This window comes from Aythya fuligula, chromosome 10 (assembly GCF_009819795.1).
Source record: "Aythya fuligula isolate bAytFul2 chromosome 10, bAytFul2.pri, whole genome shotgun sequence".
Classification (NCBI taxonomy): Eukaryota; Metazoa; Chordata; class Aves; order Anseriformes; family Anatidae; genus Aythya; species Aythya fuligula.
The window spans coordinates 21,502,018-21,518,213 of record NC_045568.1 but is presented as its reverse complement, the minus strand read 5'-3'; the positions used below and the strand labels follow the sequence as shown (position 1 = coordinate 21,518,213).

Genomic DNA, 16,196 nt, shown 5'->3' with positions numbered 1-16,196 from the left:
TTTACAGGGGATAAATGCATTCTTCAAAAGGAAAAGATTTCCAGCGTGGAATTTTATAAAGATTTTTGAGCTGAAGCCAGATTTTGTTCAGAATTTTCAAAGAAGCGGCAGCCCAGCTACGTGTTGTCAGGGAATTTTATTCTGATGAGCAAGTGTCAGAGTTTGAAGCAGCACAGTGCAGCAAGCAGCTCTCCGCTGGTGTGGTTTGTTCCACGCATCCGAGGCTGGTCTCAGGAAAGCTTTGGTGCCCTGCCTGCTTTGAGTCAAATAGAAGCTGAAGGATTAAGTATCTAGGCAGCATATTGAGCAGATACGGGCTTCAAAAAAAAAAAGTAGCCCTGGGGGCTGTGTGGTGCCAGCAGCTGCAGCAGCAGCGCCGAGCCCCCTGTGCTGGGACGTGGGGCCGGGCCCTGGGGCTGGGCGTGTGCTGGGCTGCTCCCTGCGAGGCTGGGGGTGTGCAGAGGGCTCTGAGCGAGGGGTCTGGCACTGAAAGCAAGGCAGCGTAACATCAGCCTCCTTCCAGCAGAAGGAAGTTGTTTTCCTTCAGCAGCTGTGGGCTTTGTGCGCTGCTGTGGAGGGGAGAGGAGAATCTCCAAGTGCCAGCTCGGATTAAATTTCTATTAAAGCCAGTGGGAGACTTAAGCAGAAGAGCTGAGGAGGACCTGGTGGGTAAACCCACGAAGGAGTAAAGTTAATAAAAACCTCATTTTAAAATCTGGACTAGAACACCAAACAGGGCACAATTTTCCAGTGCCATATTTGACTGAAGCTTTTGAGAAATGGGGTAGTTGTTGAGGAATTAACTAAATGTATAAGCAGGCGTTTTAAAAATGTAGCCGTGGACATGTCTTTATTTGCTGTGTAAGCTAAACCTTGACTATACGTATGAATTCATCTGTGGAAGATAGGTATGCCTCCTTCTCTACTTGCTGTTAGTGCCAAACCCATGGATCAAACTGGGAAAAGCACTATTGTTATCCTTGGATAGTAGGCTACAAGATCTGGAACAAGTCCCTCTGCTGCTGTGTTGTCTGGTCCTAGGAAGGTTTCAAGATGTGCTTTCTATCTGTGTGTTCCAGAAACTGAGAATCCCACCGAGAGAGTGCATCAGATTCAGCAGATCATCATCACTCTGCCCCGGGCTGTCATCGTTGTCATGAGATACCTTTTTGCTTTCCTCAATCAGTGAGTCTCTTTCTTTTTACGCTCTTTCACTAAGTTGTTCGTGTCTGCCTTTTTTCGGGCTTCCCCTCCTTTGTTGCATGAGTCATTTTGGAGCATTGTATTTTGCTTCTTCCTCAGCCTTGCCCGACTGTGGCAGTGCGTTCAGGGAGGACGTGCAACTCAGTGATGATTTTTGGGCAATGGGGAGTTTGGTGGGAGATTTTTCTGAGCTGCCAGGGAAGGTGGGCACTGCACTTCCCTAACACTTGTTTTTGCAGCTTGTCACAGTACAGCGATGAGAACATGATGGATCCCTACAACCTGGCCATCTGCTTCGGGCCCACTCTGATGCACATTCCAGACGGGCAGGATCCGGTGTCCTGCCAGGCCCATGTCAATGAGGTCATCAAAACCATCATCATCAACCACGAGGGCATCTTCCCCAGCCACAGGGAGCTGGAAGGACCTGTCTACGAGAAGTGCATGACTGGAGGGGAGGAGTACTGGTAAGGAGCGGGGGCAGAACTTCATGCATTGCAGAACTTAGCAAAGCCATCTCCCCTCCTTGGTGGTGTCTTGCCATGTAAATTAAGAGTGAAGCTGTGCCAAAATGCAGGGCTTTGCCTTGATTCCCTGTAGACAGAGAATTAACTCCAGCTCACATGAGTATAGGAGAAGGGTTCTGGGGGTCCCTGAGAGGATGGACTATGAAGAGGGCTTGAGGAAGCTCAGACTTGATATTCAGGACATCTGAGCCCAGGCTGATCACAGCACTGGGATGAATTTTTCTCTCTGCAGAAGCAGCATGCCTTTTTACATCTACTTCTGTTAAACATCACAAATTAGGTGTGCAAGAGTTGAGTATAAAATGCTAAAAATCATTGTGAATGAGTGAGTGGAAAACTTGACTTCTTATTTACACTGATTTGTTCTGCCAAATATGAGTAAGATGCACAAGCAACAGAACATGAGGTTCTGGGCCTGAAGGTTGTGGTGCAAGTGTCTGCTGTTCTCAAAGCAAGTCCAGAGATCTGCTGTGATTTAAAATGAGTATCTCAGTCCTACAAAAATGAAAAGCAGAACTCCTTGGGGCCAGATTTTCCCTCAACTTAATTTTGCTAATTGTATTGAGAACAGAATCTCGTTCTTTCCTTTAAAGCACCGTGTATTTTATTTCAGTGACAGCCCCCACAGCGAGCCAGGCACAATTGATGAAGTTGACCATGACAATGGCACGGAGCCACACACCAGTGATGACGGTAAGCACAGGCAGCAGCAGCAGAGAGCTGGGTCCGTGTTGGAAGAGCTATGCATGCAGGGAAGCACCGTGCCCTAAATGGCATTAAACTGGACTGGCGTCCCCCAGTGTTAGTGGGGGATGATGCCTGTGGGCTTGGTTATGCACACCAACATTACTTACAGGTTTTTGTCACAGGATGTGCGTGGACCTTCCCTGCAGTCTGACTCTGTGGGAGGATACAGGGGCTGGCTTTGTGCAGCTGTTCTGTGAGATGCCATTAATACCATGTATGATTTTTTTCTTTTCCTTGTCGTCTTTCCTTACATGCTGTGTGCTGGTAAGGACTGGCCATGTGAAATGGCTCAGAAGAGCCGGGGAGAGCCAGGAGTGTTACCTGTGCCTGGGGACCAACTCTGCTTGCTCTAGGCCCTGGGATGCTTTGTGGGAACAGACCTTCAGCTCAGCAGCCCCGCGTAGAGTCTGTTCAAGAGAGGGAGTCTGCTGACTTTGTCAGGCCGTGGATCATACCCTTTCACACAGCCATCTTCCTGGCACAAACAGAAAGAACCTGTACTCAGATTGCTGTACCCTGGTTTTGTTCCCAGTCAGTTCTGTTTCCTTTGGTATCCGTGTGCTCATGTTTGCTCGTGTCAGACCTGTGGAGCTGGCTCTGGAGGGCAGAGCAGGACGTGCTGTGAGCTGGTTGCTCCCAGCTGTGCTCCTTTGCGGCTGGGTGTACCGGTGTCCCACAGCACTCTGGAGAAGGCTCCTGCCCAGCTTCCTGTAAGCTGGTGCCTGCCCGCACGTCTGTGTAAACGAGCCACTTCATAGCTCTCGGTAAGCTTGGAAGCTCACGTGGATCACAAAGGTGAGCATGGAAATGGAGCGCTGGCAGTGTCGGACAAGAAGTGCGTTCGTCACAAAACGCGGTGCCCGAAGCAGAGGAAAGCGAGGGGCTGCCTGGGCCCTGGGGGCACCTGCAGCTCCGGCACAGGGTGGGGGCAGCTGAGCTGGTGCTGCGGAGGGACAGCAAACGTGCAGCCACATGGTAGTGTTTTCATTGTGGGGCCTTGCTGCTTGGAAGGGAGCCGTGGAGCTGGACACCTCGCTGTGTGCCTCTCCTGGTGCCTGCTGTCCCCTCACCCCCTGCCCTTGACAAAACTCTGGCGCTGTCCTGAGGCTCACCAGGGTGGAAGGAGGGCTGGCTGGCTAACACGGGGTCAGACAGCTCAAGGCACAAAAAAAAAAAAAAAGGCCCTCCACGCTTTTGCATGCTAGGAACAAACGGGAGCCGTGAGGATGAGAAGATGAAGGGGGGGGAGCAAGCTGCTGTTTAGCCAATTTTATGCCTGGGTGGTCACATTAATAGCTCTGATTGGAGTTTCTGGGTGATTAACTGTAGTGCAAGTGTGGAGAAGAGGAGCTTTATTTTGTGAATTTCCATATTCCTCCTTCTCCTCACCTCGTGCACCCTCCCTGCTGTGAAACTCAATATCTTATCAGGGCCCTGAAAGCAGGAGGGCCCTGAAACACCACGTGTCCTCGAGAGAGCATTCCGCACTGGTGCTGCGGTGGCGGTCCCGAGCACTGTGGGGTTTGCATTGGTGCAGACTCGTATTTTAAGCTGAGGAAAACCTGTCTGCTGAAGCAACCTGTCTGATCTCAGACGGAGAAGAGGGTATGGTTCAGACCCAGTGCTTCCCACGTCCTTTTCCGATGGCTCCCCCTCTGCAGACCTTGTGGCTGAGCGGAGCAGAGGGGTGCATCCTGACACTGAGCCCATGGCTCAGCAATGAGGCAGATGTAACAGATCAATCTTCCCTATTTTTAATGAGAGCATGGCAAATCTAAGGCAACTTGGGCTAATTTGCTCTGTCTAGCAGGTGTCACAGCCTCATTAAGTCCCCATGAGGGTTAAAAACAATCGGGTACCTCAGACAATGAAGTTAGGCTATCTCTCCTAGCTGTTAGAGCTGGCTGGGTGGTGGAGCCTCCTTTTTTACTTCAGCCTTGGATGGGAAGTGAGCATAGATCTCTCCCTTCCCATCCAGAGAGAAATGCTTTCTGCCTCGCAGTCAGTCACTGCAGCTGTTTCTCTAGGGCTCAGTGCTCCCAGCTGGAAACAGATCTGTAGAAGAGCTGTGCCCCTCCGTGGGCAGCTAAATACAAACCAGGCACGTGCTGGGGTGCGCCAGCAGCTCCCGCTGTGACGCCCTGGGCCAGGGGCTCAGAGCTCCTCACGTGCTCACCGAGCTCCTAAAGAGAAGTCCTGCCTCGGCCCTCTTGAAATTTAGGCCCTGAGCTCCCAGTTTGTAAATCCTGCAAATTTGTAAAATTTTGGCATTTGGTAGAGCTTAAATCGGAAAAAAGTGCGAGGTAGAGAGCTGGGAAGGGTCTGCAGATGTGAATGAGTTTGTGGTGCTGAGCAGCTGCCTGGCCAGAGCTGGTGTCATCGTTTCTGTGGGGATCCCCAAAAGGGGATTCGTTATTCATCAATAATTCAGGCCAAACTGTCTCCAGGATAAGGGAGGGAATTGAAGAGAAGGTAAGTGGGGCTTTGATTGCTGTATCTGACACGGCTTGACAAGTTCCCAATCTGGAAGATAATGGGATTCTGTAACCAAAGAAATTACTTTGTTGGAAGAAAATATGAATGCAGTCGAGGATGCCATATGCACACAGAGAAATTTCAGCTGCTCCCCATCTGGTCTGCAGCTTTTTGTGGCTGCTGGAAGTCTGTGAGTTTGAGAGAAATTCTAAGGCTGGAAGAACAAAAGGAATTGATCAGTCTAAAAATAAGGTGGTTTGTACTCCACATAGGGTGTTTTTGGAAAGCTGGGGCAGCAGGATTAGAGCTGCTCAGGTGAGGTGGCTGTTTCCAGGATTTATTGTGCCCTCGTGATGGTTGTACTGAACTTTCCTGCTTGTGCTTCTCTCCTTTGCAGAAGTGGAGCAGATTGAAGCCATAGCAAAGTTTGACTACATCGGGCGATCTCCACGAGAGCTGTCCTTTAAGAAGGGGGCCTCACTCCTCCTGTACCATCGGGCCTCAGAAGACTGGTGGGAAGGGAGGCACAACGGTGTGGACGGTCTCATACCCCACCAGTACATCGTGGTGCAAGACATGTGAGTAAAGGCAGTATGTAGACTCAGGATGTCAAAATCTCCTACCTACCCAAGGTCCGTCTTTAGCTACCTAAGCAGGTGGCCAGATTTTCCCAGGTTTAATGACTTCAGTGAGAAATCTGTATCTGTTCTCGTATTGGCTGTAGATTGTTTGTAGTTCAAGCTGGTAAAGACAAAGAGTAAATACTGCACTTGGTGTGCCTAGACCCCGTCTGTCACTGACTGCTCAAAGCTGCTCGATGCAGATGTAATATTGGTCTTAGCCTGTGCACGTACCTGGCGTTGTTCACCACTTGCTCTGCCTCTAGGCAGGTTTCAGGATCCTTTGCACACACCAGCCTGAGGGGGTTCTCCTTTTCCCCAGGGACGATGCTTTCTCCGACAGCCTGAGCCAGAAGGCAGACAGCGAGGCGAGCAGCGGGCCTCTGCTGGATGACAAAGCCTCCTCAAAGAACGACATCCAGTCGCCGACAGATCATATCGTGGACTACGGCTTTGGCGGAGTCATGGGCCGGTAGGGAAACTCTCTTTCTCCTGAGAACACAGAGAGGTGGTCATGGTCACGTGCAGGGACAAGTCAGTGTGTGGTGCAGGGCCAGACAAGGGAAAGCTCCACTGTGTTCTGTGGAATAATGTGAGCATGGAAGGGGTTTTCGTGTGGATTGCTAATGTAGATCTTAACAACTAAAAAGGTACAATGCTGTCGATGCTGTCTCTTTCTTGGCACTGGCTAAAATGTCTGTCTCACCTCTTGCTTTAGTCTTCTGGAGCTGAAGGGCTTGAGTTCGGTTTGATCTGCCTTTTCAGAGCTGAGAGATTGTCTTGCAGCATGCAACCAGATGCTTCTGTCTGACGGACGGTGACCTAGTCTTGTGATGAATTCTTTGCAGAGTGAGATTGAGGTCTGACGGCGCAGCTATCCCTCGCCGTCGAAGCGGGGGGGACACCCACAGCCCGCCCCGAGGGATGGGTCCTGGCATAGACACTCCTCCTCGAGCAGCTGCCTGCCCTAGCAGCCCCCACAAAATACCTCTAAACAGAGGCAGGATTGAGAGCCCCGAAAAGCGCAGAATGGCGACATTCGGCAGTGCAGGGAGCATCAATTTCCCAGACAGGAAGGCCTTGTCTGATGGCCACCCGCTGAGATCGACCTGTGGATCGACTAGACACAGTAGTCTCGGAGATCAGAAATCTCTAGAAGCAGAAGCGCTTGCTGAGGTAAGAGGGTTGTGAAGTGGCTCTCGGTGCCCAGGGACCAAGAGGTAAAACAAAACTCACTGGGTGAACGCTGCAGAGCCCCTCTCATCGCAGAGCACTTCAGAGTGGTGCTGCTGTTGCAGCTGTGGTGGTTTAAAGACAAAAACGAGCAGCCAACAGCCTTCCTGCTTTTCCAGCTGTACTGGTGTGTCCAGTAAGAGATACTGCCTCTTCCCACGAACCTTGTTGCTTCGAGACGATAGACAGCAATGTTCGATCCACCGCTGGCAGCCCCTGGCTCCCCCAGGGAGGGAAGTGCATTATCTCCTTCAGGCACTTCACAAAGGGGAAAAACAGATCTGTCAAATCAGAATTTGGTAGGCGCTCAGTGCATGGAGGAAAACGTTTCAGGTTCATTACTGGCTGTTGGGAGCCAGGACCTCAGTAGGGTTCCCCCAGCTGTTCATCACCATCATTCGCCATCAGTTCCCCGGTGCTTGTTCCATGCATGTTACCTCGGCATAGCCTGCAGGCCTCCTCTGCTCACTGCTCGCTGGGGCCCTCAGCCAGGCCACACTAAACCTATTAACATCTGGGAGCGTGGTCCCTGCACGGAGCAGAGCGCAGGACTCTGCAGTGTCTCAGTGTGGGGGGCGTGGGCACAGTCCCTGGTTCCAGCATCTCCCAGGCCTTGGCTTCGTGCCGCGCTCAGCCAGGGGTGACGGCGGTGGGACAGCCGGTGACGGCCACGTGGAGAAGGGCAGCTGCTGGGGACACCACTGCCCAGCACACGGAAGGAGCTCGTGTGGGGTTTGGCAGGTTGTTGTGTGTAGAATCAGCTGTTTTCAGTGGGATAATTAATGATGATTGCAGAAAGAAAGAACTTTCACTGTCCTGTCTGCTTTTCCACCAGTCATGCTCCTTGTTCGCTTGCTCTGCAGCACGCTGCCCAGCTTCTCTGTTCATCAACAGCTTACACTTGGTGCAAACAAAGTCACAAAGTTCTGGTTGTAGCCTAGTGCACATCCCAAGCGGGGGTTCGGGCGGGGGCACCACGGCAGGGCTGGGGCAGGGTACCTGTGAGCACCGGTCCCTGGGGCTCGGCGGACGGCAGCGGCCTCCTGCCCTGCAGCGGTGCCCCTGCTGCTGACTGCCCAGGGCCCGTTTCCAGCTGCGGGGCAGCGGGTGCCTCCGGAGGAACGGGCGAATGCCCCGTTTTGTTCACTTCTTGGTTTTGTTTGGTTTTGTTTTAGAGCTGTGGGAAGCATTCCCACTCAGCTGATGTAAATAAATATTTACCTTGAAGTCTGTAGGACCGCTGAGCTTGGTAGTCCTAGGGCTTGGCTCTGGGAGTTTATTTCCACTCATTTTCTGCACAGTTTAATATAATTAATTGGAGCTAACTTGATAATTAATTTCCTTCTACTGAACATTACCTGAGGCTTACCAAGAATGCTGTATCCATTAGAAACATGAAGGGCTTGTCTACACAAGGACAGTGAGCAGAGTTGACTTGGGGTTACTTTTTAAATGATCGATTCAGTTGACTTCAATCACTTTGCAGATGGGCTCTGACTTAAAGTGGCCTTAATTCGGCTGAGGCTGAAATAGGTGAAGGCAAATTAGGGCCTCTTTATTTCTGAACGAAAAGATCAGCACTACAGTTGTAGGCACTTTACCCAATTTGCTTTAAATTGACATTTTTCATTTTTCATTGTAATTTTTCATTTTTCATTGAACTGGGCTCCCTTTGTGGCGGATCTCTTTGGGCAGACCCAGGGATGCTGCGCCCCAGGAGCACGGCCCCGGTGGTTTGGGAGGTGCCCCTCGGGGGGGGCTGTTTCCTGCAGGGCCCAGTGGGCAGGGTGTGGGGGCTGGTGCCACAGCAGCACTCACAGCACACAGGGTTTGCTCCTCCTGGAGCTGGTGACCAAACTCCCATCGACTTCAGTCAGTGGGAGCCTTTGTGCTGCCAGTTTGGGCTCCGAATCTTCTTCACAAGCTCCTGCTCTGCCCAGAGGCCTGAGAGACCCCATCCTCGGTCAGCCCCCCCAGCCACGCAGACACTAGGATGGGGGCATCTCTGCGGGGTGGGCCGCGGTGCTGACCTCCCTTTCTCGGTGGTGCTTGCAGGACATCGAGAAGACCATGAGCACGGCGCTGAACGAGCTGCGGGAGCTGGAGCGGCAGAACACGGCCAAGCAGGCTCCCGACGTGGTGCTGGACACGCTGGAGCCCATGAAGAACCCCCCGCTGGGCGCCACCAACTCGGAGCCCGCCAGCCCCCTCCACACCATCCTGATCCGAGACCCCGATGCGGCCATGCGGCGCAGCAGCAGCTCCACCACCGAGATGATGACCACCTTCAAGCCAGCCCTGTCCGCCCGGCTGGCCGGGGCGCAGCTGCGGCCCCCGCCCATGCGGCCGGTGCGCCCGGTGGTGCAGCACCGCTCCAGCAGCAGCAGCAGCTCGGGGGTGGGCAGCCCCGCCGTCACCCCCACCGAGAAGCTCTTCCCCAGCAGCTCTGCGGATAAATCGGGCACCATGTAGGCGGGCAGCGGGGGCGGCGCCTCCGCCCGGCCTCGCGCGGCCACCCCGCAGCTCGGACCGGGCTCACGAGCAAACCCCGCGGGGGCAGCGAGCGCCTCGCCTCGCCCGGCTGGTGGCACGTGCTACAGACGTGTGTGTGCGTGTGTGTGAGTGTGCACGAGTGTGTGCGCACCCCCACCATGTGGAGACACCTCCCACGCTTGCAGCCCTGCGGCAGGAGACGGCGGGTCTCCGTGTTGTCACTGGAGAATACACATCCTATGTAGAAGTATATATTACAAAAGTGTACAGAACTGGGTGACTTTTTATAAAAAAGTAGATTTACCTCAGAAACTGGCTCTGAAACGTCCTCGCTAGAAATGCTGGGTTGTGTTTTGTTTTTTTTTCTCTCTCCCCCCTCCCTCCTCCCAAGCTATTTGCGTGTGCGTGCGTGGAAATACATCGCAACTGTGTGTCGAGCAATACAAGGCCAATCCTGGGGTTACATCCTGCACCTCTCGGCATTTAAAAAAAAAAGGAAGATACAATGGGTTAATGGGTTTTATTCACTACTTGGCCTATGGAGAAGAGTTGAAAATGCAGAAGTGCCAGCAGTGTCCGTCAGGCCGGCGGGATGTCGTCTCCAGCCGAGTCCTGAGACTCCTTCGTGCGCAGCTGAGGGCCCGGCCAGCAGCACCGGGCGCTCCCCAGGCTCTGCAGGGCGAGGAGCAGCGCTGGGGGGCGAGCGGGGGCCTCTGAACTCCAATGTTCTTGAAGACTTCAAAATGAACAAGGACTGGTGACAAAGCTGTGGTAAAGCATAAATAGAGTAACTTATACAGGTCTGAGACGCTTCATTTCACTCTCCCCATACACTTTTTTTTTGTTTTGTTTTTTAACTCACGAATATCTCAACAAATGGGACTAAACAGGCAAGGAGGCTTTGGTACAGTAACGTTCCTTTATTTAAAGTTGCACAGCAGTACATGAGGGTCTTGATTCAGATTGCGTCTTCTTGCATGAAAAGCATGAGCCATATTTGACCATATCAGATGCGTAACCGATCTGATGGGGCGATATTTTGCACTTTCTGTACTGTACTATATAATACAACAGTTTGAGTTTATGCAAAATAATTTACATTTTGTTTTTCCTCTAAACATTTAACCCAGAGAAAAAAAAATATGCAGAAAGAGCTGGGGATTGCATGGTATTTCGTCTGATAACCAAGTCTCTCTGTAATGCTGAAATCAAGACACTCTGTGCTTCTCCTGCAGTTTTCTTTCTTCTTGTACAGATTTCCACGCAACGACCCGTGCTTTAATTTGGTCCCTTCCACGTGATCACACACAACCCCAGCGTGAAACCGGCCATCGTGAGTCTCAGCTGCACAGAAATCTGCGCTAACAGCTCCTTCACGTCCACGCCCTCCTCCCAGTATCCGGCTCCTGTCTGTCCCTCCGCAAGCCCTCCTGCCTCACCCAGCGGCCATCTGCCCCCGTCCACCGCTTTTTTTCTCCCGTCAACCTCCTCTCCTCTCTCTCCGAGCCCGCGGGTGATGCTGGGCTGTGCTCTCAGCCACGGCCGCCCTGGGCGCGGGCAGGAGGCTGCTGCTGTCCGTGTGCGGTGCACGAGCATGTGTCCCTGCCACGCCTGCCTCTCCGGCCCCTCGCCTGGTCGGGTCCCTTTCTGTATCGCTGTACTCGCTTCAATGCTGGAAAGTAACTGTTAAAATGTAAGCTGTACAAAATATAGGGTAAGATTAGATGAAAGCCAATGCCACTCACCAAATCTTTGCACTTAGTAGATAGATCAATGTAAAAAGTAATGTTAAAGAAATAAAAAACCAGAAACCTAACCTTTCGGTGTACAGTGTGGGGGAAAAAGTACTGTATGTAGTGGTTCTGTCATTGTTCCTCAGTATAATGCTATAAGGGGAAATGGTGTTTACGTACTTGTCTATTAACATAGTTGACATTTGTAATTACCACAATTAGTTCATATTGATGTTTATTTTTCTTCATAGTTTTTCCCCCCCTTTCCTAAACTTAGACTAACCCCGAGGTCAACGCCTCTGTCATTATGGGCAGCAGATGTTCACACAGTCTGTTCTAGCAATGAACCAGCAAATGGGCTCTTAGGGGAGGGAAGAAACCCACTTGGCACGAGAGTTGTGTATTCGTTGCCAGTAACTTCTTTCTTTTTTTTTTTTTCTTTTTTCCATTTAGTTCTTGGAGAACATTCACTTTGCCAGTCGTCTGTTTTTTTATATACTTTCAAAGATGACTTGATAGCAAAACCATGTTTATTGTTTGTTTTTTTCTTCCCTTCTTTTAAGGATACGGTACAAATTCCAGTGTTTTTCTATTAAATTATTGCCTTTTGTTTTCCTTTGTTTTGTTTTGTTGTGGGTTTTTAATACAATTGTTTTCTTATCTTTAAGTGCCTTTTTGAGCACCAGAACAAATGCTTGGAATTAATGTACTTGGAGCTGTACACATCATGATTTCCTTTGTACAGTTATGTTGTGCTGTGGGTGATTGCTTTTAAAATCCTTTTAAATTTTTTTTAAAGAAAAGAAAAACCAAGACATTTTGTTGAAGAATAAACTACCCCTTTTTAATACGGTATTCCAATTGTAGTTTTAACTACTGTAAATTTAAGGGGAAAAAAAATGTATTTTTCTGTAACTTGGCACAAAATTTAAACACATTGTAGGAGTATCATAACTGGAACCCACTCACGTTTTATGAGTGACTTTATCCTGATCCTTGATACCTCTTTAAAGGCTCAAAGACTGTAGGCTTTAAGAGTTCCTAGAGCTGTTCACTCAAGCTGTGAAAATTTGCAGCCTGGCAGCGGTTAGGGGACGCCGGGCAAGCCCCGAGGAGGAAGAGGAGGGCAGCTCACGGGGTCGTTTCTCTGCTGTGCAGAGCCGGTGCCACCCTCCTGGGGGTCCCCGGGGTCCCCCGGGACTGCGGCTGCCCCCGCCGAGCTGCTCCCGAGGCAGCTCCGCGCTCGGCCCCGGTGCCGCTGCAGGGCCGTCGTGCCCCGGCCCCTCTCCTCTCTGCCTGGCTTCGGCGAGCAGCGCACACCTCGGTCCCGGGCGGTGACGGCAGCGCGTGTTCCTTCCTTGGGCTGAGGTACACCCGACAGCTCCCTTCTGTAACTCCTGGGCTGTTACTGAACGAGCAGTGTTGTGGTTTTCATGGCGCGGCACTAGGTGTCCCGAGTCTGATCTGCTGCTGAGTGGCTGGGTTGCGTAGTCTGAGGGGTTTTTTGGTTGTGCCAGGAAACCTTAGGACCCTGCTGGTTGGCTGCCCTCCCTACCGGTCGTCGTCCTCCCCGTGGGTGTTGTCTCTGTAACGTATGGTGAGATGCCGTTCAGCTAGAGTGTCTGATGGGGTCCTCTGTCCTGTATGCTGATGATGCCATGTAGATGGAGCCACTGGTCGGATGTGGACTCATCCTGTTGAATAAAACTGCTTAACTTTTCTCAAAAACACCCGTTGTGGTTTCAGAGTGTTCACCGCCTCGCTGCCGTCCCGGGAAGCCGCGTGTGGCTGGCGCCGTGTCCCCGTCCCTCCGTGGCGTGTCCCCGCCTGGTACCTGTGGCTCTGCCGAGCTCTGCGTCTCCTCCCCGGCCCCGTGCTCGGAGCTGGGCCTTGGGGCTGGGCAGGGGCCCCGTGGCCACCCGGCTGCTTCCCCTGCCCGTCCTGCAGGCAGGCCCGCTGGGGGTGACAGTGATGTACCTGGCGGTGGGGCGCTTGTTTAGATGAACCACTGAGAGCGCAGATGGACACTTGCCTTTCAGCTCTGGACATATGGTGAAAATACACGGGGAAGGAGATGTAGGCCAATTAAAAAAAAAAAACAAAACACTGCAAACTCCACGTGGGTGTAAATTCACACATTCCCATGGATGTGGGAGGACCTCTGCTGATTTTCAGCAGTATAGATGTACCCCGCATTCCTGAGCTCTCATTTCTTTATTTAAAATGCATTTTGGAAAAAAAAATAATAAAAAAATGGGCACACTCCCAGTTACTTGACCCAATCTTTGCCTTGACATTCCCTGCAGGAATTGGGGTGCGAGAAGGGGAGGCCCCGGGGATGCCGTGAGGCCAAGCTCAGCCCTGGGTGCTCACCTCCAGCCCCCGCTCCCCCCGGCACTGCCACGCGCCCCCGAGACCTGGAGCTGGTGCGGGCTGGCTCGAAACCTGCCACGCTCGTGTGGCTGGGATGGGAAAGGAAAGAAATGGAGAAAGATCAATGAAATAAACCTGTTAATTAAAAGGCGCTGAACCGATGGCAGTTTAGGCTGAAGACCATGGTGCAGCAGAACGTGTCCTGCTCAAGCCTGAGCCCCGAGCAGCCTCTGGGCGCTGGGCGCAGACGCCGACATCCCCCTGAGTTCGGGGGCTGCTCTGGCAGCACACGGGGCGCAGGGAGCCCCCCCCCCGCTGCCCCTGCCCCTGCGAGCAGCTTTGTGCACGGGGCAGCCGCGCAGCACAACCCTGCAGCACCCTCAGCATCAGCCGTGCCTCCCCCTGCTCGCCCCGATGTATTTTGGGGGGATTGTGACTGCACTGCCTGGCGCTGCTCCTACTTTTCCCCAAACCCTTCACTCCGTAAGCCCCTCTAAGCAGTTTAGCGCATTAGCGCTCGCTCGTGTAGGAGTATGAGATTAGTATTGCTCTTGAAATGGAGAGAATTGCTTTGGCAGCGAAGCACTGGAGGAGTGGGGCTTGTTTTCCTTCCGAAAGCCGATTGCGTGCGCAGTAATTATCCCCGGAGGGGCACAGGGGGACAGCAGGACTTGCTCCCGAGTCCTGCAGCCGCTGGAGCGGGGTGGGCACCCGGGGCGCTGTGAGGGGCCGCGGGCGGTGGGCCTCTGGCCGTGGGGCTGCTGCCCCCAGCACGGACACAGCCGAGGCCCTGCGCTGCCCGTCCCACGGCTCCGGGCCCCAAATCCCCGGGGGTTGAGCTCGGGCACCGCCGCTGCCGGCCCCGCGCCCAGCAGGTGGCAGCGCGGCCTCGGGCTGGAGATTAAATTAGCCCCGGTCAAGATTTATTGAAGATCGGTGGCTGAGGTCAGGGGAAGTACGGGGACGTGGCTGGCGGCCCCCTCCCTTCCCCGGGATGCTCCCCCCGAGAGAAGCAGAGGGGCCGTGGCAGCGGGCGCGGGCTGGGCGCTGTGGTGGTGCTGGCAGTGCCCGTGCGTGGAGCCAGCACAGATCCAGATCCTGCTCCTGCTCCCAAAACACAGCCTCCAGCAGGCCCCGGGGCAGGGCCGTCTCCTGGGCTGGCCTTCTGAAACACCTGAAATCCATCAGCACTCCTGGGCAGAGAGCTGCTGCTGCTCTTGAAGGGAAGTTGTTAAGGGAGGGCTGGGGAGGGGTGAGCATGGGCTTGGTGTAAGTGCTGTGGGCTGTTGGGCTCTGCAGTGGGACGTGAAGCTAAAGCAGGGGAGTGAAAGCAGAAGAAAGGACGGCTCTGTGCAGCGCGTTGGGTGGTGGGAGCAGCTGCCCAAGCAGCAGGATGTAACGCCAGGCCAGGCAGCACCCTGCGTGTTTTTGCTCTCTCCTCCAGAGCGTGGTGCAAGCCCACAGCCTTCCATCCTGAGCAAGGGCAGCTCCTGTCCTGTCTGGAAAAGGGCCATGTGCAAGTGTGGGTGTGTGGGGAAAGGAGCTGAGCCTCCTGGAGGGGCTCTGTGGGGCTGTGCTCAACGTGGGGGGCAGGAGCCTGGTGCCCCAAACTGCAGCATCGCCGTGTCCCCAGCCAGCAGTGCCTGCATGGGCTGTGCTGTGACTGCCTGGCTTCCTGACCGTGCTGAGCAGGAGAGAGCAGACCCTGGAGCAGAGCTGTTCCTGCAGGTATGCTGTTGGTGAGCTTTTTTGCCTTCTTCTTTTCTCCCCCAGCAGTTCACAAAGCAGAAAGGGTGCTGGAGGCACAGGGAAGGGCGTTTGTATGGGTGGGAGGCGATCACCTGCAAACCAGGGCATGGCTTTCAGATGGCATTTCAAGACCTGAAGTTGGTTGAATCACTGGGGACCATTAAGGAAGAAATCATGGTATTTTTGGGAACAAATCCTTCAGTCTGTCTCTTGACTGAAGCTGGTGACACTTTTATCTGAGAGAGGCAAGGCTTCAGATAAATGTTTCAAAGCACTTCACAAATGAATTAAAACTGGTTTTGAAAGATGGGCGTTTTTATCTGCGTCATGTTGCAGACCCATTCCGTGGCTCCCATTATTGCAATGTGTATAATCACAAGAGATTACTCTGGGCCCAAAGAGCCTACGGGCACCAAAGCAGAGGGAGGCAGCTTGTCCAGGGCCATGCGCGGTGACTCAGGCCTGCAGGCGTTAGTATGATCAAGACTTGCAAGCCGAAAGTGATGGGGCAGAAACGGAGCTGTGAAGGAAGGGTGAGCTGCAGCAGCCAGGGTCAGGAAAGCTCTGGGGGCAGGAGCTGCAGAGGAGGAAGCGTCTTCTGGTTCTGTATGCACGTTGTGTGCAGGAGGATGAATGGGGTCTGCGTGGATGGGGCGGTGCCGTGGCTGCCGGGGTGCAAGGCAGCAAACGTCCACAGTGGCTGTGCTGCCAGGGCTGCTGCTCCCTGTGGGACATCCCGGTGACATCCCTGTCACATCCCCGTGGCACGGACACGGCTGCTGCTCGCAGGGGGGGAGCCTCAGCAGCACCACACCTCCCTTCGCTGCTACACCACGAGACCGCGCTGAAGCACTGGAACGAAACCTTGGCCTCCTCCAGTGATCTTTTGGATAATTAATTGCCGAGAAATGCTCTGAGGGTAATTTGGCTTTTATTTAGGTGGATCCAATCATTCAATATTTAGGTGGAGCCAATGATCATTCGCTGCATGTGCTTTAAAGATGCACCTAAGGGCAGCCTGTCAGTGGTAATGCTCATAGATA

The 16,196-nt window shown here is 53.1% G+C and overlaps 1 protein-coding gene across 3 annotated transcripts in view; it reads left to right on the top strand.

The window, feature by feature from the left end:
- Nucleotides 1-12,748, top strand: part of SRGAP3 (SLIT-ROBO Rho GTPase activating protein 3) — a 97,367-nt gene extending 84,619 nt beyond the window's left edge. For 2 of the 3 annotated variants that reach the window (XM_032193930.1, XM_032193929.1), the window contains exons 16-22: nucleotides 1,080-1,185; nucleotides 1,443-1,670; nucleotides 2,344-2,423; nucleotides 5,350-5,530; nucleotides 5,895-6,044; nucleotides 6,421-6,748; nucleotides 8,861-12,748. In XM_032193930.1, the coding sequence (XP_032049821.1) occupies nucleotides 1,080-1,185; nucleotides 1,443-1,670; nucleotides 2,344-2,423; nucleotides 5,350-5,530; nucleotides 5,895-6,044; nucleotides 6,421-6,748; nucleotides 8,861-9,277 (1,490 nt within the window). In that variant the 3' untranslated portion in view covers nucleotides 9,278-12,748. The remainder of the gene's footprint in view (nucleotides 1-1,079; nucleotides 1,186-1,442; nucleotides 1,671-2,343; nucleotides 2,424-5,349; nucleotides 5,531-5,894; nucleotides 6,045-6,420; nucleotides 6,749-8,860) is intronic. The other variant, XM_032193931.1, reaches the window with a different exon arrangement.
- The last annotated feature ends 3,448 nt before the right edge of the window (nucleotides 12,749-16,196 follow it).